We start from the raw sequence: 26,515 nt of genomic DNA, 5'->3' as shown, positions 1-26,515 counted from the left end.
ATGTCAATAAACGTTACACTTCCGGACTGATGCGGCAGCATTGTGGGAAACGTTGCATTATTTGCTATGGGCCATAGGGGGGCCTGTAAAAGCTTATAAATCTATAACTCGAATAATCTGTTTAATCATATAACTTTCCCCACTATTGTATAACATTTCTCACGTGTTATTTATATATTTACAATAGTGTGAATACTGAATTTATTTGGCAACATGGACTAGCTCAACTAATGAGGGTCATTAACCATGTTCCCATTCTTATAAGCTTTTCATCACTGACATATGACAATTTTGACCTTGAGAATAGTAGGTTGACCAAAATGGATCAAAGAACTGATTAAAACAAATATTTAAACATTTTTAGCACATTTATTGCAGTTTATGATGAGTATTACAAAATTATAACCAAGGAAATGCCGATAAATTCATTTTTTATGTTCACAACATACAACCTAATATAGATCACAAATAACCATCATCTGTTATTGAAAACCAAGAAACCAAAATAAAATGCTTCATTTCATGATTTAATTAAGATTGATCATCATTTTTAGTCCCGCCCAATAATGTGAGTTTCCTTGGGTCGGTCAATGCGATAGACAAACTCAGCAGGCATGAAGTAACCAAGGTATTCCACCGTGTCAGGGGTGGTGTCGATGTAGTAGTGCCCTCCCTCTCCATGGTGACTGAAGCAGTGCGTATGTTCCACACGCAGGTCCAAACCCTGATAATAACAGAGACATCGCCTTGGTACAGTAGTTATATTTTGAACAAAGCCATCATTTACTGATATAATAATATGGATTTATCTGGCTTTTTGAAGGATCAAACCTTGAATACTTACAGGATCTCTGGAAACCATAACAGACTGGCAGATCAGTGGAGCGCTGACCTCAAAGTGTTTGAGCCAGTTGTTAACTTCATCATCGGTGTTGAGAGGACAGGCTGAGAACTCTCTTGGCTTTACACAGGAGGGCGCCAGAACAAAACAGAGAGTCATATACATTTTACATTTTAGGCCACCGTTTGAACTACTGTCAATGGACCATGTTCTATGGAAAGGCAATATGCAGCCAGTACATCAATCTTCAATGACAAAATAAAAGTTCCTATACCATGATGTGGATTTTGGCCTTTCCCTTCTGGATGATGAAGGTTCCACCTAGAGCCAGGCTCTTATCAGGGTAGTGAGCTTCTAAGGTCTTCCTCAGAGCTCCGACAAGGCTCTCCTCTCCAGTTCTCCTTTTGGCTCTCACCTCTATGACCTGACAAGGGAGGAGAAACAAACACATTCTGCAGTGATTACCCAACCAGTTCAGAGTAACTTTCCTCCTGTTAATCTTTATTGACTTCAACCTCAAGAGTAGACACAAGTTCATGAACACAACTCGATTTTTCTTGTTTCACCTTAATGCTTAACCAGAAGAGAATATTATTTGCTAGGATGAAAATAATGGTTAGAATAGTCAATAACTACTTTTCGCAAATGCAAATACTTAGGCACTTAGTATATTTAACATAAAACATAACAGTAACTTTATATTAGCATCAATGAACAAATTATATTCACCACAATAATCTGTCGGCACACCATTCACCCCTCACCTTTCCAGGCTTTCCCTCACATGCATACAGGTTGGCCAACAGTCCAAAGTCACAGCCTGGGAATCTGTCGCTGTATTTCTCCTGAAGGCATCTCCCATCGGCTGGGTTGATGGATGAGAAGTAGCTGCTGTTCACTGCAGGTCTTCCCTCAGCTTCAGTCAGTACCAGAGGCATCATCTTGGGATGTTCATAAGAATGACACCACATTCAATAAACGGATGATGATAAACCAGACCGAGAACAAACTGATGAAGCATGAAATTGTTCAGCTAACAAACCTCTGCATTCATTCCAACAACTCTGGAGGACACAGCCCCTGCACCAAGAATGAAAGCTCCTGGTAGTTCCAATTCCTTTGACACGGTGTTCATGTTGTACTCCTGGGAGAGATGAATTGCAACCTTTAATAGCCTATGTCAAAACGAAAATCACTAATGAACTATGACTAATAGGCTATACATTTTGGAGGACGGTTTACCTTTTCTACTTTCACCAAAGGTACTAAATAAGGCACTCCCCCCACATCCGTTATGCGAGGTTTTCCGCACAGACCTGCATCGTAGACAGAACAAAATAGAAAGCGTTAACACATACAGAAATAGATTCAATTTAAGTAAAGTATCTAAAAAGTGTTACCTTTCACAGGAAATCTAAACGGGTCATTGCTGAGATCTGGACACTCGACAACGGAAACATTCGCGTCAGCGAAATTCTTCCTAAGTCCATTCTGCAATACTGCATGGAGCAGAATGAGAATAAAACAAAGCGGTACCTCTGGTAAATCATTTGTCAGAAATTAATTTACTGCACTTGATGGTAATGTTGCAAGCAAGCAGAAATATATAGTCATTTACTTATTAAATGCATGCTTACCATTGCATAATTCTTCAAGAACAGGGACATGTAACTGGAACTTCTCTGTTTTACTGTTATCTGCCATTCTCTGTCCTGAAGTTATGAAGTTCTATGCCAGACCTATGTGCCAGACTGACGATCACCTGATTGAGAACTCGACTCCGGGACAAACTTTGGTCGTCCAATCAATTTGCGTTCTCACTCTATTTACTTCCTGTGCCGTAAGTTGACCCTACTGAAAAATATGCGCTGATAGTTCTGCAGAATTTAGAAGATACATGCCGTAGAATCAGTCTTACCCGTGTTTTTGTTTACATCAAGATTAAATACTTACTAAATAAGTATGACGGCAACTGGAAATGTCCAATGTTGTAGCCAGTCAGTCGAAGAGGCTTTTTTAATAGCTTCAACAAAGGAATCACGATTCATACTTGAGACGCCACCTCCTGATGTTGTGGCGTCAATTTCACGATATTTCGATGATACGCTTGCCTCAAACGAGCAGACAAACGGGGACAACCTACGTCATGTTATTACTGACTGTACTCGGTCTTCAGCAGACAGGTAAGCGTATCTTCATGAACATGAATACTCGGTAACGGAAGAAAGGCTTCTTCAGCCGCGGTGAGTCTGCTGATTTAGCCCATACGAAGTTGAAAGGATGGAACACATTTCTTTGTTCATGCTCTTGATGCCTTGTAGTGTTTCTTTTTCTTGTTGCAGCGATTCTGGGGACAGCTTTTTCATAACCCAGCACCCATTGCCAGAGGCGGTGAGGTCAGTGAGAAGGCACCAGTCAAAGTACAGGTCAGGACCCAGATGTTCCACAGAGCAGTTAGCGGATGGGGAGGAGGACGGGTCTTCCAGTGCCCACATCAAGTCCACCTCAACTCCTGGGAAGTCTTGCAAGGCTGGCAGAGGGTGGTACACTAAGAAATGCACTCTCAAAAAGTACTCCTTTCCCTTCCTTGAGAGGGATTATCAAAATAAACAACACAGGATACACCGGAAGTCTTCTAGAGCCATAAAAACCAAAAAGCATGTAGCACTTGTGGTAAGGAATCTTTCCATGATCAAAACGATTTTTGTCCTGTGTTTGAATTTGTCCTGATGTTTTGGTGTGTTTCCCTTTGTTCCACTGACATGGTACTTGCAACAGAGGTCAGCAGTTGGAGGTTTTCTGAAATGTTTTGAGGCATTAGAGAAGGGAAGTTCCTCCCTGTTGGCGTGCATTGACGATGGTGACGTGTCCTCTCTATCTGAGTAAGTTTGCTACAGTACAGCCCTATTCTTTGAGGGGAGGGTTAAACGGCGCAGACTGAAAAGGTTTACCAAACAGTCATTTCATCATACTGTAGGCAGATCCATTTGATTTGGTCCTGTTTTACTTCTCTGTGGTCCGATTTTCAAAAAAGACAATTCAAATCGGTGGGCAAGATGTTTCTGTAGAGTGGAAATGGCATCCCTTTTTGTAGTTCTTTTACCTTAAATAAAAGCTGTAATGATGCTTGAAATTCTCCCCAGACTGGAAGAGGAGGATGATGAGGATGATGATGATGACGACGACATCAGAGTGGTGGTGGGTCTTGCAAATCTGGAATTTTCTCTTTCTCAAAATGCATGCTTATTCTCATTGGAATTTTCAGTGATAAATTGCACCACATGAAACCTGTTTATTTTCTCCTGACAGGAAACAGAACTGTTCACTTCGCTGATTCAAGAGCAAGACAGACAAGCTTGGTACACTCCTCCATGTAGGAATACGGACAACATAGCAGCCAGTACTCAGTTAGCAGCCAGTAAGCAGTTGAATGGGCTCAACTCGAGTACGGGAGGATCTCTCACTGGAAGCCATGTTCACCAAGAGAAGAAGAAGGCTACAGAGAACTTTCGGAGGTCTAGCCGCATTAATACTAAATGTTCCGTCAAGACAACAGGAACAGTGAACATCCATAAAGCCAATGAAAACATACCTCACCCAGACAGTGGAGAAATTGACTCAAATACAGGAGGATCTTCCACTGGAAGCCATGTTCACCAAGAGAAGAAGGAGAAGGCTACAGAGAGGTCTAGCAGCAGGAAGACTAAATGTTCCATCAAGACAACAGGAACAGTGAACATCCATAAAGCCAATGAAAACATACCTCACCCAGACAGTGGAAAAATTGACTCAAATACAGGAGGATCTTCCACTGGAAGTCATGTTCACCAAGAGAAGAAGGAGAAGGCTACAGAGAGGTCTAGCAGCAGGAAGCCTAAATGTTCCGTCAAGACAACAGGAACAGTGAACATCCATAAAGCCAATGAAAACATACCTCACCCAGACAGTGGAGAAATTGACTCAAATACAGGAGGATCTCCCACTGGAAGCCATGTTCACCAAGAGAAGAAGGAGAAGGCTACAGAGAGGTCTAGCAGCAGGAAGACTAAATGTTCCATCAAGACAACAGGAACAGTGAACATCCATAAAGCCAATGAAAAGAAGAAGAAGGCTACAAAGAAACTTCGGAGGTCTACCTGCAGGAAGGCTAAATGTTCCATCAAGAGAACAAGAACAGTTAACATCCATAAAGCCAATGAAAAGAAGAAGAAGAAGGCTACAGCGAAACATCGGAGGTCTACCTGCAGGAATACTAAATGTTCTGTCAAGACAACAGGAACAGGGAACATCCACAAAGCCAATGAAAAGAAGAAGAAGAAGGCTACAGCGAAACCTCGGAGGTCTACCTGCAGGAATACTCGTTTTTTTTCCGTCAAGACAACAGGAACAGGGAACATCCATAAAGCCATTGAAAACACACCTCATCGGGACAGTGGAGAAATTGAGGAGAACGTGCTGGCTCCCAACGAGATGCAAAGGACATACTTTGATTATCTTGCCCTACAAAATGTCAAAGACGGCAGAAGGGATCACGTCGAGATCCCGCAGGAACACGGGCCAAAAGAGAGGCACGACAAGCCCTTAGAAGCTTCGGACTTGACAAGCGTCCGTACAAATATCGAAGGGGAAGTAGATGCCGCCCCACATCGCCAGACGGTTCAAAAGAAGGGCGAGGAGGAAGGGGTGAGCACCGCAGATGCCCGCCACGTGGAAGCGACCGGTGTAGTCGTCTCCCAGGGGGCCACGGCTGAACAGGCTGGGGCCTTACCTGGCGATGGAACCATGGAGCCCAGGGAAAAGAAAAGGAAGAAGAGGAGGGCGGCTTCACCGTCTCATGAGGATGACGGAGTGGGGCCGGAAGAAGGGAGGGGTCCGTCATCTCCTTCGGTGGAAGACGTTGAGCCAAGGGGAACGAAGAGGAGGACAAAAGATAAGCCTGCCCATACGACCTTAGAGGAAATACCAGGAAAAGACACTGCGGTGGTTGAGGAGCCTTTAACGGATTCTACATATGACACGGTTGCACGGAGCGCAGGTGCCGTTTCTTTGAAGAAAGTGAGGGATCCCGGTCTCCGCGGCGACGCAGCCGCCAAGGGGCCGGACCAGGAGTCGGTTCCTCAGGTCACAGGGCGGGGAGATGACGTGTCGACGCTGGATGTAGACACAGCAGAGGAACATCTGGGTCCTGCTGGACCGTCTCCCGACACCCTACTGGGCTCCGCATCGGAATTCTGTGACACTGGGTCACAGAAGAAGAAGAAGAAGAAGAAGAGGAAGCGTCGAAATCCGGACGGCGAGGTGGAGGCCCCCGCAGGCACGGAGGAGTGGGATGGAGAGAACCGAGAACACGATGAAGCTCATGAGATCCCTCGGACGCAGAAGAAGAAATCGAAAGGCTCACTTGCTGGCGTCCACGAGGACACGGCAGCCACACAGCAGATGGAGGGAACTGAAATACCAACACATAAACAGAAGGTTTTGCCATGCGAGAAAGAGAAAAGGACAAAGCCGCCCACTCAGGTGGATCCTCTCGACAGACGGCAGCGTGACGCTGATGTCAGCCATAATCCAAGCATGTCCGTTCATGAGTCGACTCTGAAAGAGGATGAAGGCAAGAAGTCACATGACCTCAGGACCGAATCTGAGCAGACAACCATTTCTAAGGAGAGGAAGAGAAAGAAGGAACATGTCCATAATGAAGCAGGAGAGGAAAAGGAGGTGGAAGATGCAGTCATATCCACAGGGACAACTCCCAGCTGTGTGGTGGAGTCGCTTAGAGAAGAGAGGAGTATGAGGAAGAAGAAGAAGAGGAGAAAGGATTCAGTTTCCGCTGATGGCACAGAAGGACACAGAGGGGACGTGGTGTCTGAAGGGACATGTGACATTTTACCAGTGATGCATCCAGTGTTATCTCAGACAGATGAAACAATATTATCTGCCAGTAAGACTGACAAGAAAAAGAAACCTAAATACAAAAGGAGACTGCATAACCCAAACCAAGATTTCTTTGTTACATAGCATTACTAACTTGACGTATTTGTTTGTCTAGGTGTCCTGCTCTTTATTTTCACGTTTTCAGTGTTAGTTTCTCTGTTGAAAAAGACAGTTTTGTAATAGGTGTCTCACAATACAATAAATGTATATTTTTTTTTACATTCAATTAAGTATGCGTCCCCCTGACTCACCTGACATTGATTCGCTTGAGTTTAGATCCTACACTGCCATCTAGTGGACAGGCTGTGTTAATGTTAAAATCTACAGTTGTGAAACCAGTCATGAAGTTGTCATCATTTTACCTCCCAGTTTCATGGGGAACTATCCGCTCATGATAGGCGTAACAGAGTATGAATATGAAAGAAGAATCTCAGGTAGATGGCGAGGTAATATTTTTCTTTATGACTGATGCTTAACGGACCAAGGAGAGACTGCGGAATTGCGCACCTTTTTTTTTTTACCTCTTAGCCAACAACAGTGCATTGCAGAATTACCTGTCTCCTCTAAGTAGTGGGAGGATCTTCGCTCAGCGCTCTGAAGTAATACAGTACAAGTCCACGGAGTTATGTACGGTGAGTGACCGCAGTATTCCCGCGGCGGTATTACATAAGTAGCCTATCCAGCGAACAGCCTTAAAGAAACGTTAACACTCGATTTTTATAATTTGGGCAACTTTTCTTTGCTCGTCACGAAGTCCTCAAGCTCGTGAAATCTGTTTTTAATTTCAGCTTTTTTCAGGCTCCTGTAACCATCAATATGACTGCGTGTCATACACTCTGTTTACGCGAGGCAAGACGAGTTGCTATATTTGGAGGCACACATGGGAATGAAATGTCTGGAGTCTTTCTTGTGAATCTATGGAAAGACAATGGAACAGAGATTCAGAGGAAGGGTGTTGAGACAAAACCCTTCATAACAAACCCTAGAGCCGTGAAGAAATGCACTAGATATGTGGACACGGATCTAAACAGAGCCTTCACGACAGAAAATCTCAGGTAAACAGCGTCTTATGTCATATTTCATTTGTCAAGATGCATTTATAATCCTGGGTTATAGAGGCAGGTTATGAACCTACACTATCATCAATAGTACACATTTGACGATAAAAAAAGTACAACGTAGATCTGTGAATTACAGCGCTCAAGTCAAGTCTAAATCCCTGTCAGCTGATTGCCAACCCTCACCCCTTCCCCCTTCCCTGTGTTGCCAAACGTTAGTGAAACGTGACCGAGGTCGAGAACTCCATTAGCTATAGCCTCCTTGGTTTATATAATATTTACCAATTTTATGGGTGTCTGAAAATGAAATTGTATGCGTTATGGTGCATTGGGTGATTTTGGTGGTTTTCAAGCGATTACACATTAAAATATATTTAAGGTTGAACCTGTTCAAAGACTAAAATATTTCCTCTTGTTATTTTCCATGTTGGGAATGATTTTACAGACTGGCCAGCTGTTATTGTTATTTGTTATGTTCTGTACTTTTTAAAGTGGTATGAGTGCATTCTGAGCCACCATCAGTCTATTGAACCACATAAGCCTGACTATTCAGATAACAGCAGATTTGCACTGAAAGAATTTCTATATGGTTAGGTGTGGGGAGAGAGAGAGAGAAAAATAGGGGGCATACAAGTGCTATTATGTGTAGCTGCTTGGAGAACAATCTGGCTCAGCATCAGAGCATGTGTTGCTTTTAACCTGCCAAAAAGGAGAACCAGGATTGAATGTGTTGAGAATCTGGTGAGTTCCGTGTGGTTAAATGCTTAGTCTGAAGTCACTTGGTAGGGGGTTCACACAAGTTCTCAGATCAGCATCTGAATATGCATTGACCTTCAGTAACAAGTCGGTAACTACCAGCTCAAACATTTTTGGTCTGAATCTGAAAAGCAAAACTATGGTCTTGCAGGAACACCAACATGTCACATTGATGAGGATCACTCTTCTTTGTATTCAAGGACAGGTTGGTTGTGCTGTGGCTGTGCAGTTAAACCTGATTTCCTGAAAGGGAAAAAAAACTGCTTTATCATCAGGTTCTTAACACTAAGGGAAAAGTTCTGCTGTTCTTTATCTTGGAAAGTTAAATACAATCCTACTGGCAAATTCTCTGTCGATGATTTACGTTGTAATCATTGTAAGGCAATGTGAAGTTTGTTTTTGCAGAACTATGATTCAAAGATTGTTCCTCCACAGCGCCCCTGGTGGAGAGGGTCTGCCCTATGAGGTTCAGAGGGCCCAGGAGATCAACAGGATATTTGGACCGAAGGGAAGTCCAGATGCCTTCGATGTGATCTTTGACCTCCACAACACCACGTCCAACATGGGCTGCACTCTTATTCTGGAAAGCTCTGATGACCACTTCAACCTCCAGATGATGAGTTATATCAAGGTAATGCCATCTTTCTTTGTTCTCACTCGGCTGTCTTGGTATTTCTTTGTTGACCACTGGCCACAGTCCTTGCGCAATGATTTACTCAAGAACGAGAATAACCGGTGCAGAAGTCAACCACAGGAAAACATATGTCAGGAAGGTGGCCACAAGACACAAGGGTCAGAACCCAGCAGGAAACACAGCTGTAATGCTAGAAAGTGCTTTTACACATTATTTGTGTTTTATTAAGTGTTCCTGTCCGATAGGAAAGGGGAAATATGTGGTAGATTGTTTTTCCAGCCTGTGAAGGACCTCTTTTTTTTTTGTAGAAAGCCATAGCTCCAGACAGTTGTCCAGTTCTGTTGACTGAACATCCTCTACTTAAGTATGCAACGTCACGCTCAGTGGCCAAGCACCCTATTGGTGAGTCCAAAGTCCAGCTCAGAGGACAATGTCTGGCAAGACATGGGAAAGTTCTGAACGCCACTTTACGGCATCCAAAGTCAAACTTAAGCACATTTAATTTACATTTGTGACACATAAAAGTTATTTACAGGTGCTTTTCTCATTTCAGGTCTAGAGGTTGGGCCACAACCTCAAGGAGTGTTAAGGAGCAACATCTTTGAAGCTATGCGACTCGTACTGAAACACGCACTGGACTTTATTGAGCTTTTTAATTCAGGTAAAAGCTGTGAAGACTTACCGGATTACATGTCGGCTTTGGTTTGCCGCACAGGAGCACGCCCAGTCAAAAGGTGGCCAATGATTGAACCAAGTCGATGCGTCACAGAGTGGTAGCACAGAATTCTACATGGCACAAGCACATTTGCACACATGCTGTCTCCAACCAAAGGATCTGTTCTGATTTAAAAACGTTTTAAGCAGTAACATGCCTTTTTTCAGATGACCCATAGGCACGTCATCAGTGATGTATATATTTATAAAAGTAATTTATTCACTGGACTGTTATGTGCTCGCCCTGCAGTCTGGCAGTGTCATGGTAATGGGTGACATTTCGAGACATTGCCTACGGGTAATGAGTCATCACACAGGCCGTGCACTCCTTATACGGTAGTCTGTCTGACGTAAATATCTATTTTAAATATTTAATTCCTATCGAAAATAATCTTCATCTGTTTTGTAATATCTTGCCTTTGTCCACTTCCGAGGCCCTGTTTGCACATTTAGTGTGATGTTGTTTTTCCTCTCTTTACCGTTAAAAAGTGTTGGGGGCAGTGTGTGAATTGCAATCGGCCGGTTCCCTGACTGTCCAGCTACTGAATGGCATGCTTGTTGCAAGTTGGTTAGTTTCCATGTCATTAGGAGCTGGCTGGGTTTCGTAATCTTGTGTTCCGGAGCCGCAGTGATGCGGATGAATGCCTGGCCTCGCTGATTGATTGTTTTAGGGGGTTTTTCACAATGAAAGTCCAAAAAAGCCAAATGAAAGCCACACACTCCGTTTTTTTGCGATGGACATTGTGAAGCTTCTGTTACCAGATGCGTACTGTATGTTGTGAAGGGTAACAGGCGTTCCTGCTGTGTTGTGTGTTGATCAGGCAAGGAGTTCTCCCCCTGCACAGTGGACATTTTCCGAGTCTCAGAAAGGATGGATTATCCTAGAGACACCAACGGAAACATCATAGCCATGGTGCACCCTGATTTACAGGTACCTTTGTTTCGCGCAGACAACTCCAATTCAAGGACTTTTGTATGTCGTAGGTCAAAAATATGTCTTTGTGACTGTGACCTTTGACCTTTTCTACCAACCTGTTGAGTGAGTCTAAATGTTTTGTTTAGTATTGAGTACACCCGATGAGAAAAGTCAAGTAAGAAATTAACTACCACAGTCTGAGGGGAGCGTTTTGTAACTCAAAACCCCACTGCTTTGCCAGACAAGGAGGATTCAGACTTTCTTCCACCAAAGCACTGTGTTAAATGTCGGCCATGTTTTTACTTCAGGACTGTGACTGGGAACCCCTGAACCCTGGTGACCCCATGTTCCAAACGTTTGACGGGAGAACCATCCGATACGAAGGTGCTGGCACTGTCTATCCCACTTTCATTAACGAGGCTGCTTATTATGAGAAACAGCAGGCGTTTGTGGCCACCAAGCGGGAGACCATAGCAGCCAGTGGTATCAGGAAAGCATAGAAGAGAGTTACATGCCGAGGGAGTTATTTGTGTTTTAACACATTGCAATAATCACATTTTTATGATGAAAGCACAATGTTTTACAGAGTATTTGTTTGGATTTCTACTATTTGTTTAATTGAATATTGGATGATCACTAACTATGCAAAGTGAGTAGCACAAATGAAAGATTTAATACTGTGAACATTTTTGAACCAAATAAGGGGATAGTGGTAATAAAGATGTAGTGTTTTTACAATATATTACCTTTCTACAATGCATTTCTGTATAAGGCAACTAATTTTCTTTGAGATGGAAGTAATGAAGTGTTGCATAGGGACCTATCATATGTACTGTATTAGTGGTACATTAGTGGCATCTTAGACTGGATCTAATACTTAAAGGTACACTTAAATGTGACAGACACAATATTACTGCAGGATCTAACATTATGTATTGATCATCTCTGGGATGTGGTGCCCGTTTTCTTTTGAGTCAACTTTTAAGGAATAGTGTGAAGCACTGAATCAAATAAATGTTTCATAAGCCAGTTGGAAATCTACCTGCAACTTCTGAGTCTTGCATTTTCTATACAGTATTTAGTGATAACACAGTTGATGTTACATTGTGTGTGGCCTTTCATTACAATAACTGAACCTCTTGAGCTACCTTTAATCCCTGTGGTTGGTATCTAGAGTATGGTGCTGTTCCAATATTGCCTTAATGAAGCCTATACTGTTTAATTCAGTTGCAAATTGCATGACCTTTAAGATTTGTTTGGAATAATATTGAATTGGGCTGAAAATGAAACACAGAAATGTACAGTTGAAACATAACAATAAAGGTGATTTGTTATCCTGTGGATAGGTACTTGTGAAGGGGTTTGAAACATATATTTATGTGTTTAATGTCAGGTGGTGAAAATGTGTCTTATGATGTCATTGTTAGTTTTAATGCGTGGTATTTCGAAATGAATGGTTTTGGCTTGATATCAAAGCTGTCCTATCCTAATTTGTACTAACTAATTTTCTTTTAAGTGTTCTTTAGTAAGATCACTAGTAGTCAGATGAATCATTTCCCCTAAGTATAACATTGTATATTTTGTTATCCCTTATTTGAAAATGATACAATCAATAAATAATATCCTTACAATCATACAATCAATATTATGGTCCATGTTGTTTTTAATACTGTGTAGCCCCTAATAATTTGCTGAATGTCATGCTTTGTCAGATGGAGTCAGACGGCTGAGCGGTGAGGGAGTCGGGCTAGTAATCTAAAGGTTGCCAGTTCGATTCCCAGCCGTGCAAAATGATGTTGTGTCCTTGGACAAGGCACTTCACCCTACATGGGGAATGTCCCTGTACTTACTGTAAGTCGCTCTGGATAAGAGCGTCGACTAAATGTAAATGTTTGTTCAATTGAACCATGTATGTGGTTATGCGTTATATGACCACAAGCAGGCAGCAAAGTATTGTAGATTTCGAAATCTTATAAAGTTCATTTGAATTGTTCATACTGTTAGTTCCTTATGATGTATTCTACGTTTGTTCTCTTCCTGTATTTGTACATACTTGAGGTTATATATCTAACATTGTGATATTGCACAATGTCAGAATTTGTTGTCTCTACACTGTGAAGCTTTTTGATTCAATATCTTGTTACAAATGTTGTCACCATTATCCTGCTCATTGCTTTCAGTACACTAGACTAGAGGAAGTATCATTAACGTTTATCATAGATAATGTTTGCCCTGAATAGTTAGCATTGGTGTTTCTACATACCAGACAGTTGTCAAATAAGAATTGACTAGTACACAGTTCACACTTCCTGTAATGTTAGTACTTCACCCTCTCCCAGCACTTAAGTCTAGACTCACTGCTCTCCACACACCCTCCCTTCTCTATTCAGTATGGTAATCTTACCAGGCTCTCAACTTAGTATTGACAGGGAATCAATGATACCCACAGGAAAAAGAAAGCTTTTAGGAGAATGATACTTTAGTTCTGGGCACAGCTCCAGATGGGCTCTCAAAATCACCACTGGCCACCTACTCCCTTCTGGTCACTGTTGATTAGCAGTACTGCTTTGGTTTACTGGAAGAATCCTGCTTGGCTGGATTTCAAATATTCAGATATGTGGATCGGAGATGACTTAATGCAGTTAGTTTAACCCTCCCCAATTGGAAAATAAGAGTTGTTTTATATCTATATAAATTGTTCTATAAAGGAAGTATGTTGTATCTGACACATTCTTGCTTTTATGATGGGTTTTATGAACGATGAGGAAGAGTAAGGAGTGATATTTATCTCCCAACCCAGAGCTCTGTCAGTTGTAAGTTAGCCTACTCTAAAGAAACAAGGTAATTCTGATACGACGACCTACCTGACCCCACCTGAAAGCATAATGTATAACGCTCAAATGCAACGAATGTTAGTGAACTACAATTACTTGGGTCTGAACCACTCCTTCACCTCGTTGTAAATGTGACCCATAAAACGAATCGGTGTTGACTAACATTGACCACAAATTAGTACAGAAATGCAAGTGTCAACAGGTGTGAAATGGTTCTTAAGTATTCTTCTTGTTTGAAGGGTTATTAGTCAGGAACACTTTAACACACCAATTTAAAAGATACGTTTTAACCACACGGCTTAAATATTTAGCATTTATTTATTTTAAATGCATTGCAAACTACAACGTCATCCTACCGTCTATCTCGATACCGGAAGCACGAAAGTTCCTGTGGTAAACTTTGGGACTGTCTGTTTTGAACTTTGGCGTATACCTACACCAAGCCTGAAGAAGGAGTTCAGGGAATTTATAGCTGAAAGGTTTGCTAACACTTTCAACGTTTATAGCCTGCTTCTAAATCACATTCTAGTTTGAGCTGGTGAACCAACATACTCTATTGGAGGGCGATAACTTGAAACCTGGTCAGAACTCCGTGCTTTCAGCCGATGGTCGGCGGCCCCTTCGCCATCGTACGCGCAAACTCGGTATCGTACCCTATGCGTGGGAGAGATGAACAAGTGTCTGTGTACCATTACGAGAAAGTAGTGGAGAGAGAATGGACATTTTGTAGCAAAGATTGTTTATAGTTTATAGTAAAAGGTTGCAAACGCGACACAAATTCCACTGTTGATAAACAAGGGTGGATACATTTTAACACACACCAAAATTGCTCGTCTTCCGAGACGACAAGATGTGGGAACAGGAGGAATTCGAGAAACATTGGAGGAATGAATTTCCGAATGGAGAAGTACCTCAAATGGATTTAAAGTCGATGGATGACATTGAGGCAGAACTTGAGAAATGTAAAGCGAATCTTAAAACGCTTCAGCAGGCACTATCGGAGGAGAAATTCAAGGTAATCTACCTACAGACCACTCTCGCGCGACAGAAAAAAAGTTACGACGAGGAGAGGTGGCATAGGAAGGATGAAAACCTGAACATCGACACTGCAAAAAAAGATAATGAACAAAAGTCCCTGCGAACAAACGATAAGGTAGACAGGGCTAGTATGCGAGCATTTGATAGCACGAAACAACAGGCTCCAGGTAGCAAGGGCAGCACAGACCAAGACAATGTCATCAGCCCAGTGGTGCGAGACATGAGTAGGATCAGCACTCGGACAGGTAAACCTGTCCCTGTGCCTCCGCGGAAACCCAGCTTTCAGAAAGGGGATATAGCCCTACCAGCAGTCCCTCCACAGGTCGGAAACTCTGTTGGGAAACCGAGCCCATCTGACGACATTGGGGACGCGAGTGATCACGAATATGAGGATGTGGAGCTGAATGAGAATTTCGTCAAGAGTAACCTTGTGACTCCGAAGACGAACCCCCGAGAGAGCCAGAGAACAAATTTACACCGGGACGCCCTGCGCCCTTTCCGCATGAGCAGGGACTTCGACTCCAGCGACGAGGGGAGGCTGTCACCGTCATGCATGCAGACGTTCGGCAAGGCATCTCGCGGGTCGGGGTGCAGCACTCCAGAGAGACGAAGTGATGGCTACTTGAGTTCGGACCACGAAGATTCCTCCTCGGGTAAGTTATCTTTATCTGCACATGTGCTTTTGTGGGACAGTATAGGCCTACGTGTTGTCCATGCTAATCTGACATAAAGCACACCACCTATTGTTTCGTGCAGAGCTTAGCATGTCAGCTGTCACTGCAGGAAATTAATGAAGCAATGGGAATAATAGGTTGATAGGTTGTAACAGTTTACTTAATCATAGATTGTGCTCTGAACAATGCTTAAATGATGCCTAGGAGCGGTATAGACCATGGCCATTGTAGCTCGTCATTTGCATGCTTGACAGTCAACATTAAAGCATTGTAATCAGGATGCTAGATTCACCAAGTCATCTGCTGTTAATTTTCTTGAAGAAAGTTAGGATTGTCTGCTCAGGTTGTCAGGCTGTGCTTGTGTCATCCCTTCAATGAGAGGGGTGAATGATTGATGAAGGAGACACAAAAGAAGACTTTCAGGAACCTATTGACCCCCCAATTTGACTCACCCTCCGTGAGGTCCAGACCATTGTGCTGGGCTGTGCTCTGAGGAGAAAAAAAAAGGGCAAAACAAAGGCTGCAAGAGGAAGTGTTGGATACGAGCCGTCGCAAGAGCCTCCTTCATTCGTGACATCATCACCTGTGCTATGATGGTCAGGAAGGAGGATGGTGTGCTGATTCCGTGCCCTCCCTTTCCCCCATCCTGGCTCTTGTGAGGGTACACTGCATTGACGCCCTGGGTGCACTCCTAGAACTCTTGTGGTTTCCATTTGCATGCTTTTAACCTCCTAGTTAAGTTCCTCTTCTCTTTGTTGTTTAATAAGGTGGACAGTGGAGATGTGTCCTGTGGAAAAACAAGTGTTAGAGAAGGCCTTAACTCAAACAGCAGTGTTGGGTGACTCAAGCTCTAAATCTGGAGTAAGGGGTGGGGGGGTTGATTGCAGACTGAGTGGATGGAACATCTGGTGGGGTGTGTGTGTGTGTGTGCATTTTAATTTGCAGGACCAGTGGTTGTCCTAAACATATGGTTTTATGGGAATCGCAGTCCTCCCACACACTGTCGCCAGGCTGATGACAGTGGTCTTGGTGTATCTGTGATAGCGAAGTCAACCAGCAGGATCTATGAGTTGGATGAAAAAAAAGCTAATCTTTTGAACCTGTTTTTACAAATCATTGCAGCTTGAGGGTCTTCTAACTATTTTGGATCGTGAAAGTCCGTTTGACTAAAAAACAAATTCTCCGTCGTGAAACTTGTGACTGCAGAATCAATTTCCTGTCGTGCCAGATCACTGCGAAGCGTAGACCCGTATAATACAGCTGACAGGATTAGGTATGGTTTCCTTTCGCAACTCCTGTACAGCATGCGTTGCACCCAAGATCTCGCAGACTTCCTCTGTTCCCCCTCTGTCATGGCAGACGGCTGTTCTGAAGCCTGGACAGTTATTTACTGCATGGGGATGTACACCACAGATAATACATCGATTTGTATTACCTATGACATCATTTGAAAGTTGGAACTTTTTTGTGTACCTCATTAAATGTTGTCATGCACATTTACATTTAGTCATTTAGCAGACGCTCTTATCCAGAGCGACTTACAGTAAGTACAGGGACATTCCCCCCGAGGCAAGTAGGGTGAAGGGCCTTGCCCAGGGACACATCATTTTGCATGGCCGGGAATCGAACTGGCAACCTTCAGATTACTAGCCCGATTCCCTAACCGCTCAGCCACCTGACTCCCACTTCTTCTGTCTGTCCCTGCTTCTGTATTCACCGGGGACCCTGTGGACCCTGTGGACCCTGTGGACCCTGTGGACCCTGTGGACCCTGTGGGAAAACCCAGCATGTGGCTCGGGCCTAGTGCCTGTGTGTGCACACGTGTGACAATGTGTACTGGGATGTTTTGGAGGCAGTTCGGGACATTTACATATATAGGTCTTTTAGAGTTAGCATTTGTTTTGTAAATGCCTTATAGCAATAGTAGGCGGTAGAAAAAGTTGCTTGCAGGCTAGATGTGGCCCACAGGCCAGTGGTTGCCATACCCAGTGATCCCCCTGCATGCTGCAGGCCTCACGCCGTCCTCCACGCTGCCTGAGTCTGTGACTCGGATCCCAGGACTTAGAATGTGTAGGGGGCATGTCTAGACCCGCCCTGCAGAGCCTGCCTGCCTGGAAAACGGCAAAAAAAAAAAGTAATTCAAGTGTTTGTGCGTGCCTATCTCTGAGCACCGAGACCTCAGCATGACAGCACATGGTTGTGGGTTTTTCTGTTGGGTTGCGACAGTTTAGTTTCTCCTGCGGAGGCTCCAGAATGGATGGGCGTGCGTCTTTGACATGAATGATGGCGCTTGGGGAGTCTCTCTCACAAGGGTTTGCAAGCTGCTCGGCTTTGGTACCGACACAGACCGGGTACTGTCTGGCCTGGCTGAGCGTTACCTTGGAGACCAGTGTGTCGCCTTGGCAGCAGCGAGTAGATTGAGGTGACAGACGGGATATGTGGAGGTGGGCGTGATGCTTCCCCCTGGTGTCATCTATGCAAATGGTTAAGATGTGTGTGTGTGTGTGTGTGTGTAAGAGTTGTGGATGTGTGTGTCAAAGGTATGTATCAGAGGTATGTGTGTGTATGTAAAAAAAACCCGTTACACACAGCCTGTGTGTGTCAGAGCCAGAGGTATGTGTCAGAGGTATGTGTGTGTATGTGCCGGAGATCCTCAAGTGTGCGAGGGAGTTGTGCGTCAGATTCTACAGAGCCTCCACAGAAACCACGGTTGCCTTGAGAGGAGTGAAATGACTCCGAAGAGGCTGTAAGTTCTGAAAGACACAGATTCCTGTCCCCCTGGCCCGGCTCAGGGAACGATGACACGCCGTGATTTCCCATGACATCTCCCAGTCAGGACGTCAACACATCTCGTCCAAGTACAGTGCTAGTGTTCCTCCTGTCTGGTCCAGTCACATGCTTGTCCACAGACATTCAGTCCCCTCTGGAGAAACACGGGTGTAGAGTGACTGGGACTGGGTCTTTTAGGGATTTGAGGAAACCGAGACCACGGTTGACTGTCTGATCAGGTGATCATCACGTATGGTGGTGGAGAATATCATTGTGCTGTTGTTTTCCCCCCCCGGACTAATCTAGACCACATAAAGCTCAGCTGGTTCTACCTGTTTGTTGGTTGGTTTTGAGTGTCTTATCTTCAGGCCTAGGTCTCTCCTGTGTGGGTGTGTGTAGCTGTGTGCTTGTGTGTAAGGTGGGTGAAGGCTTGTGTGTGTGTGTGGATAGAATAAAGGAAAACGGTTCAATGCCAGTGCTCAGATTGAACCATTTTGCTGTTTTGCTTTCAGTCTTAGACTACAATGGAGCATCTTTCCCTTTATGATATGAAACAGTTTTGTTTGTTCCCATCCTGTGTGTGTGTGTGTGTGTATGTGTGTGTGTGTGTGGATGTCTCCATGCACACACTTCTCCCTGTGTTTGTGTCCAGACTTCTCCCCAGGGGGGCCCTAACTCCTGCTAAGTCATTAGTGTTAGTGACTGGAACAGCCATTTCATTAGTCAACGCCTCGCTGTTGTTCCCTGTCCCCTCATCTCCTCAGAGGAGAGGAGAGGAAGCCCCCCCCCCCCCCCCACCACCACCACAGTGAACTCTGGATGACTCATAAACAAAGTCAAAGACATACAAATAACCGTTCTCCCTGCTGCTCCGCCCCCAACACTTCTTGTGGTTTCCCTGTGGTGACTTTATGTCGGAAGCCCTGGTCGTCACGTCCGTTTTCATAGTCCTCGTTGCTGCCGTTGACCGTTTCTAGGTGACATTTTCGCACGACTAGAAGTAGCTACTCGTTGAAGTAGAAATGGACAGAAACTTCCTTTTAAGAGAAAACCAACATGTTAGCGAGTAGATCCCCAAACAGTCATCTGAGCTGCTATGCACAAGCCAGCCTCCTAGACAGAAGCTACCGTGAGCATGACTCTATGACTGTGACTGGGGGTGACCATAGCAAACCAACCACCTGCTGTAATCAACGTGACATGACACCCTAACACACACACACACACACACTCTCTCATCCCATACACACAGTTATCCATTGTGTTGCTTTAAGAACCAGGTCCCGCCACCCCCCCCCCCCCCCCCTTCCTTTCTCACCTCCCACTAGTCTGAAATCAGAGAAGCCACCGTGGCTGCTGATTGGCTGCCTGCCCTTTGCTACCATGGAGACCCGGTGGATGTGCAGGCCATGCGGGGTCTGTGTGGTGCCTTGTGGGAGCTGACGTATGCGTCGGACGACTCCCAGCCGCCCACAGAGCAGCTCTTTCACAGCCTGTCCTTCTGGTCGGCTTGGATCACCCCATCCTCCCCCCCCCCCCCCCCCCGGTGGCCTCCTGCCTGTCTGAAGGGTTTTCACCAACAGTCACATCTCCGAATGTCTCTCGAAAGGAGCCAGCCCGTGGACTCTCAGTCATGGCTGGCGAAGTTGCAAAACAACGGCACACTCACTCTGTGGGTCTCCATCGTCAGTAGCCCTAATGGGGATGCCGACGCAAACATCCGCCTCACTGATCGTCAGGGTGGAGCTGTTGGGTCTCACTGCTGATAAGGATCCTGTCTTTATCTTTATGGGTGAGCAGCCTTGTTGCAGGCCTAATGCATTCTGGAAATACGACCCAACCCCTGCCAAGCTCCCCTCCCTCCCCTCCCCCCTGGTGTTACCATGGCTACTGTATCGAGTGTCGTGTGGCATCCAGGCAGCCGGACGGGTCAGGCCAGAAGGAAGATATCTTTATCGTGTGTCTGTGGTCAGCGTGGCTCCAACTCTTTTCAAATTATTATTCTTTTTTTAAAACCATAAAACAACTCCTTCACGGTTTGCCGTCCCATCTCGACCACCGCGCTCACGAGAGAGAACACCTGCAGGTCTGCTCTCTCTTCTCCTTGTCGGTCTCGCGCGCTGCTGGCGTCTTGCCCAACGTTCTCTCCCTCTGCGTCCCTCATCACTTTCACTTCTGCCAGAGCCAGGAGAAAAGGGGAAGCGCCAGAGAGTGCTCCGGAACCCTCCGAAGGATCACGAGGGTCACCCTCCACGACCTTAAAAAACAAAGCAAAAAAACATCGGTTTGTGAGTGGGGGGATTTTCCAGTGTAGATATGGTCCCTGTGTCTGGGGAAGGAAGACCCCCCCCCCACCCCCGCCCCGTGCTCGGTCACCGTGCTGGGAATCCACCTGACCTGCCGACGTGACATCTGTCGTGCTGTGATACCGGATACCCAGGATGCTGTACTCCCCCCCCCCCCCCCCCCCCCCCACCCCAACGTCAGTGTCTTCTCACTCTTGATCATCAAGCCACAACAGCTCCCCTCCCTTAACGCTAGCCAGCTTCCTGTCCTCTGGTGGGGGGGGGTGGTTTTGGGGGACGACGACTACCTGACAGAGACAAGAGGGATCTCTGTGGTTCTGTCTCCTGTTCTGTTTCTACCAGGCACTAGGTGTAGGCCGGGGGGGGATTTCATCCTTGTTATATATAAACCACATCGTAAAGCCCATGAACACATGATGATCAGCTTTTTTTGGGGGCCCTGCGGTAGCCGTGTTGACATCATTGAAACACCAGATGGCAGTAGAGATGTACGCTCCAATGACAGCCTACCTGTGAGAGCTGGTGGGTGTTTGGTGGTGTCTGTCGTGAAACGGCCCGTACAGGTCGTCATAGCTACAGCACCGGACACTGTCCAGCCTCGGGAATGATACTCTGCTGTAGCTAGGTGTGGGTTAAACCTGCGCAATGATATCAAGACAAATGGACCCCCCATCGTCACACACACACACACACTCTCAATGATGGATATTCCCAGAAAGCAATTTGTGAGGGGGTGTTATGTGTATAACTGCCCCACCACACATACACACTCTCCTTTTATGGATGTTGTTATGAAGCCATTTGTCTCCTCTCTGCTGTACGGTGTCAGAGCAGGGCAGGGTGTGTTTTACTGTGGGAGCTCTCAGTACCCTGGAATGGGACATACCCCACATGCATGACAACCAACACTAATGATGAGCAAATAGCATGAATACATGAATATCACATGAGGTGTGTGTGTGTGTGTGTGTGTGTGTTAACCAAACCACCTCATCCACTGTCTGCCCAATCACGGCACGATTCAGGGGTTTTTCTACATTTGACCTCAATAGATCAAAGTGATTTCGGTAGCACGGGATGAACACAGGCTCTCTCTGTCTCTCACTGTCTCTCATGCTCTCTCTTTCTCTCTCTCTCTCTCTCTGTTTCTCCCCCCCCCCTCTCTCTCTCTCTCTCTCTCTCTCTCTCTCTCCTCTCTCTCTCTCTCTACTCTCTCTCTCTCTCTCTCTCTCTCTCTCTCTCTCTCTCTCTCTCTCTCTCTCTCTCTCTCTCTCTCTCTCTCTCTCTCTCTCACACTCACACTCACACTCACACTCACACACAGCACACACACCGAGCGCTAGAGCGTCCTCCTGTTCTTCAGAAGCCTGCTGTGTGGCTGCTTCAAAGCCAAAGTGTGCCGTGCAGATCTCAGGTTATCAGGGTGTGAGAAGGCCTGGGCTGAGGCTGAGGCTGGCCGGCTGCTATTGTCTTATCTGGACACGGCAGATAGGACTCAGTAATCCCCACACGGCACAGAGCAGGCCTGCTGCACTTCACTGGAGGGGGATAAAGAAGAGCTATGGAGGGAGGCAGGGAGGGGGGGGGGGGGCAAACGAGGAGAGCGATAGAGGAGGGGGAGCGGGTTTGGCTGCCAGGCTAAGGCTGCCACATGCTTTTGGATACAGACGTCTCGCACACGCGCACACACACGCACACACACATACATGCACGAGCATGCTCTCTCTAAAAACCCAACCAAGCTTTCGCTCGTCATTAGATTGCAGCCCTGAGAACATGGTCTATTAACACTGGTGTCAGAGTCGTGTGTGCGGGGATCACTGCTGTTGTAATGATGCTGATGTGGTAATGGCACACAACTGCTCAATGAAGCACTCCACCTCCCACTGAGAGATAGGGGAAGACAGAGAGGGGATCGGGGAGTGGGAGAGAGATGGGGGGGGGGGGGAGAGAGAGAGAGAGACATGGAGGGAGAGAGATGGAGGGAAAGATAGGAGAGGGGCTCTCTCACTCACTCTCGCTCTCTTTCTCTCTCTACCTCCCTCTCTCCATCCCCACATCCTGACCCCAACCGCTAACCGCCAGAGACTCAGAAACACAACTGACAACATTGGACGAAAAGCACCCACCCCCCCTCCACCTCTACCCGAATCCCCCTCCATCAGACCCAACCAGACAGCAGCACCCTTCTCAAAACACAACCCCTCATCCTGTCACCTCCCACCAACCCCCCACCCCAAACCCAAATGTAACATCATCTCAGGCACACAGTTGAGCACGTGCCCCCTGGTGAGAGCTGGTTCTAATGTGCTACCTGCTCAGGATCCATCATGCAGATGGATGAGGCCCTGATGTCAGGTCCCCTCGCCGGGAGCTTTCTACCAGAGCTTGAGCACGTGTGTGTGTGTGTGTGTGTGTTACTTCTCTGGAACTGTAGCTCATTGTGCTGTATTCATGTCTGGCTTTCCGTCTCCTCCTGCTGTAAACAAATGCAGGTGGTTCTCATCAGTTATACACTGATAAAGAGAATTCATGAACCCAGAGGGACTAGGTTCAAGTGCAGGTCTCTGGCGCCAGGCAGAACCCAGGCCAGTACAAGCCTCCCTTCTGCTCTCAGGAACAGCTGATTCTAGTAGGCTTCAGCTCTTCTCGGCATCAGCGCACCATTTATGCACCACCTCTTTGCCCACTTTTCATCTCTCGCTCTTTTCCTCCCTCCCTCCCTCCCTCCCTCCCTCCCTCCCTCCCTCCCTCCCTCCCTCCCTCCCTCCCTCCCTCCCTCCCTCCCTCCCTCCCTCCCTCCCTCCCTCCCTCTTTATTTTATTTCTCTCTCTCTCTCTCTCTCTCTCTCTCTCTCTCTCTCTCTCTCTCTCTCTCTCTCTCTCTCTCTCTCTCTCTCTCTCTCTCTCTCTCTCTCTCTCTCTCTCTCTCTCTCTCTCTCTCTCTCTCTCTCTCTCTCTCTCTCTCTCTCCCCTGGTGATGGAGCCACTGATGTGGAACCAGAGCTGTCTACTTCCTGTGTATTAAACTAGAGGGAAGCACTGCCCAACCCCCCCATACACGCATACACACGTACACACACACACACACCCTCCCCTCCCTCAGTGCCAGTGGTGGTTAGGCTGTCTCCAGTCTTAGGCAGCCCATGGGGAGCAGAGGGAACATCAACCCAGGGAATGGAGGGGGTGGCCTGGGCAACGTGGCAACACTTCCCCCCCCCCCTCCCCTGGTGGAGACTGCCCTGGAGAGACAGAAGAGAAGGGAGGGGGGGGCGTCCAAAAGAGTGTTGGAATACAGACAGGCTGCCTCCTCCCCCCTCTCCCTCCTGTTTTTCATCTTCTCACCTCCCCATCCCTCGCTGGTTCCCCGAGGGGTACAGGACCAGGGGCGGGGCTGAAGTGGGGCAATGGGGGGGGGGGGGGGGGGGGGGGTCACATGGTGGTAAGGGGGGTTTCCAGGCAGAGTAGAGGGGAGGGGATGAAAGCATGGTGATTGGCTGGTGGCATGGCTTGCTAATTATACACATGAATACACACACACACACACGCACACACAACAGGTCACCCCCCCATCCCCCTCCCCATACCGACAGCCAGTGTTTGCCTATCCAGGCAGGGTTTGGCATAACCGCGCTGCTGCCTTTAATAATGCAGAAATGGGTCCTGGAGTGGTGCGTGTGTGTGTGTGTTGGGGTGGGGGAGGGGGGAATTCAAATCTAAACTGCCTCCCCAGGTTAGTGCTTTCCTGCCCCCCGTGATGGCCTGCTAACCAGCCTTTGTCCTGGGCCCCCTGGTTTGATTTCGCGGGGCGGCCCGTCTCTTTGTCGTCCGTGTTCATCCGCCGGCACGGCCCAGTTAGTCATCTCCACATCACTAATCCACGTGTTTACTCAGGACTCTCAGGGAATCAAGCGCTCAGTGCAACACGCCGCCCTGAACGCGCCACAGTAACCATGCGCCGATTTCTTTTCTTTCCCTGGAAGCGAAATCCACGATCACGGAGGCCTCAGAAGGGTAGTCAGACGACAGTATTGATCTGGTGGGTGCTTCACTGGGGACTGAACCAGATGGGCCCAGTTAACAGGCCTGGTCCTGGCAGGGGAAGAGACCCTGGTACCACAGCCAGTCTGGTCTGGTCTGGTTGGAGAAGATAGATTATATTAAACGTGCTGGTGAGAGGATCCTGACAAAAACATGAACAGTACCTTTGTGTGTGTGTGTGTGTGTGTGTGTGCTGCGTGTGTGTGAGGAAGGGGCGAGCAGATGCTGGGTGGTGGGTCTGGAGGGAGACCTCCAGGGCTGGACTGGAGGGGTAATATGACCCAGGAGCGTGTCTCCTGCCTGGGAGGGCGGGGGGGAGATGGGGGGTGGGTGCGGGGGGCTGAGGAAGGCCCCGCTCTGGGCTGACAGGAGAGCAGACCTCCTCTTCAGGCTTGGAGACACAGCGACTGGAGACTGGAAGCTCTGGTCTTTAACCACACAGATGTTGTCTTGAAGCTGCACAATTAGAGCTCTCCTTCCTGGGGTAGCTGTTCTGGTGAAGGGCCCTGTATATGTATATGTGTGTGTGTGCGTTGTGCGTCTGTCACAACCTTGTACAGTCTGGGTAATGGGCCTTTTTACCACACAGCATGTCTGCCTATTAATATTTCATGCTGCCAGGTTTGTGACACAACGGAAGGCTGACACGTGGTGTGTGTGGGTGTGTGAGAGAGAGTGAGAGAGAGAGAGTGTGTGCGTGTGTGTTTCTTGTTTGGTTCTCTCAGTCGATGATGACGGGCATGTCTATGAAGGGGCTGTTGGTTCTCTCCCCGTGCCCCTGAAACATGGAGGAGAGTGGCACACACACACACACACACCTGGCTGCCAGCCTGGGAGCACACAGCCCCGCCGTCCCAGACGGAGGACGGAGGAGGGAGGCGTTCCATATTTGATGAAACGCTGCTTATCTCCCAGTTATCCGGCCACCCTTAGTGTCTGTCTGTCTGTTAGCCCTGCCTCCCACCGCTTCGCCCTCTGTTCAAGAATGTGTCTGTGTGTGTGTCAGTTGGAATTATCCAAGTGTGTGTGCGTCTCCTCGCATACCGCCCCTACTCCAGGTTTCTGTATTCAAAACGACAGCTATTGATGTACATTAGTTCAACTGACACAGATTTTCATACGGTATTCATAGCTGAGAGCACTCACACACACACACACGCGCGCGCACACACGAACATCCGACGGTTTAGACGAGTGTTTTCTCAGAAGTGACCTCTCGGTTTATTACCTCTTCCCTGTGCGTGTATGTGTGTGTGGGTGCGTGTGCGTGCGTGCGAATGTGTGTGTGCCCCGCGTGAGCGTGGTTCCAGCTGGCACATTAAACCCCGGCTCTGTGCAGACAAAGAGACGCTCTCCAGGCCCAGTGTGCAGCGAGGAGGGATCCTCCGTGAGTCTTTGTGTCTTAATTGAAGTTGTTCTGCCTCAGCTCCCCCCGACCTCCCCCCCCCAGTCTTGTCTCCCCCCCCCCCCCCCCCCCCATGTTCAGAGAGGGGGTTCAGGGGGTTGAAAGGGGGGAGATGAAGGAGAGAAGAGGGCTGAGGGAAGGCGGGGAAAGGGAAGAGGGTTTGTTGCCCCCAGCACTGTGGTGTGTTAGGAATTAGAGAGCCCTTCTCCCCAGCCCGTACACGCCATTAAGTGTCTCTGTGTTATCGGAGCAGGGGAGGGTCTGCACACAGGGCTTTCCCCGTGTTCCATCCTGATCCGGGCAGATTCATGTCCAGGAACTAGACTACGGTAAGCCTGGTGTGAGGCTTGTGTGCTAATATCATCCCCAGATATGAGAGAGGGATATACGACAGCCCTGCGGTTGGTTCATTAGCTGCTCCGCTGTCTGCTCGGGAAAATAGGAATTTGCTTCTCACTTTTAGTTTGTAAACATTGTTTTTCTTAAGGTGCAGTTTACTGTGTGTGTGTGTGTGTGTGTGTGTGTTGAGGCTGTCTCTTTGGCTACATCAAAAATAGTGTGTGTGTGTATCAGAGGGGGTGTCACAGAAATAGGGA

At 46.9% G+C, this 26,515-nt stretch overlaps 3 protein-coding genes across 3 annotated transcripts in view; 2 read left to right on the top strand and 1 right to left on the bottom strand.

The window, feature by feature from the left end:
* Nucleotides 1-352: 352 nt before the first annotated feature.
* c19h11orf54 (chromosome 19 C11orf54 homolog) lies at nt 353-2,641 on the bottom strand. Its single transcript, XM_067257542.1, has 8 exons — nt 2,479-2,641; nt 2,242-2,340; nt 2,084-2,157; nt 1,884-1,985; nt 1,606-1,782; nt 1,116-1,265; nt 845-961; nt 353-724 (listed from the first exon to the last, which is right to left on the bottom strand). Exons 1-8 carry the CDS (start codon nt 2,543-2,545, stop codon nt 551-553), a joined length of 960 nt encoding a protein of 319 aa, XP_067113643.1. The 5' UTR covers nt 2,546-2,641; the 3' UTR covers nt 353-550.
* A 4,770-nt stretch (nt 2,642-7,411) lies between these two features.
* Nucleotides 7,412-12,496, top strand: aspa (aspartoacylase). Its single transcript, XM_067257540.1, has 6 exons — nt 7,412-7,830; nt 9,025-9,220; nt 9,532-9,625; nt 9,777-9,884; nt 10,759-10,868; nt 11,162-12,496. Exons 1-6 carry the CDS (start codon nt 7,592-7,594, stop codon nt 11,351-11,353), a joined length of 939 nt encoding a protein of 312 aa, XP_067113641.1. The 5' UTR covers nt 7,412-7,591; the 3' UTR covers nt 11,354-12,496.
* A 1,799-nt stretch (nt 12,497-14,295) lies between these two features.
* abr (ABR activator of RhoGEF and GTPase) overlaps nt 14,296-26,515 on the top strand; it is an 87,815-nt gene continuing 75,595 nt past the window's right edge. Inside the window, exon 1 of the mRNA XM_067256798.1 lies at nt 14,296-15,378. Coding sequence (XP_067112899.1) covers nt 14,538-15,378 — 841 coding nt within the window. The 5' untranslated portion in view covers nt 14,296-14,537. The remainder of the gene's footprint in view (nt 15,379-26,515) is intronic.

The sequence above is a fragment of the Osmerus mordax genome, chromosome 19, assembly GCF_038355195.1.
Source record: "Osmerus mordax isolate fOsmMor3 chromosome 19, fOsmMor3.pri, whole genome shotgun sequence".
Lineage (NCBI taxonomy): Eukaryota > Metazoa > Chordata > Actinopteri > Osmeriformes > Osmeridae > Osmerus > Osmerus mordax.
This window is presented reverse-complemented; position numbering and strand designations above follow the sequence as displayed.

Bases quoted from the DNA above. Each gene is read 5' to 3' on its own strand.
- c19h11orf54 (XM_067257542.1), bottom strand. From the start codon at position 2,545: ATGGCAGATAACAGTAAAACAGAGAAGTTCCAGTTACATGTCCCTGTT. The intron at 2,158-2,241 runs GTAACACTTTTT...TCTACGATGCAG, and splicing joins GTTTAGATTTCCTGTGAAAG to GTCTGTGCGGAAAACCTCGC. The intron at 962-1,115 runs GTATAGGAACTT...TCCTGTGTAAAG, and splicing joins AGGCCAAAATCCACATCATG to CCAAGAGAGTTCTCAGCCTG.
- aspa (XM_067257540.1), top strand. From the start codon at position 7,592: ATGACTGCGTGTCATACACTCTGTTTACGCGAGGCAAGACGAGTTGCT. The intron at 9,626-9,776 runs GTGAGTCCAAAG...TTCTCATTTCAG, and splicing joins AGTGGCCAAGCACCCTATTG to GTCTAGAGGTTGGGCCACAA. The intron at 9,885-10,758 runs GTAAAAGCTGTG...TGTGTTGATCAG, and splicing joins TATTGAGCTTTTTAATTCAG to GCAAGGAGTTCTCCCCCTGC.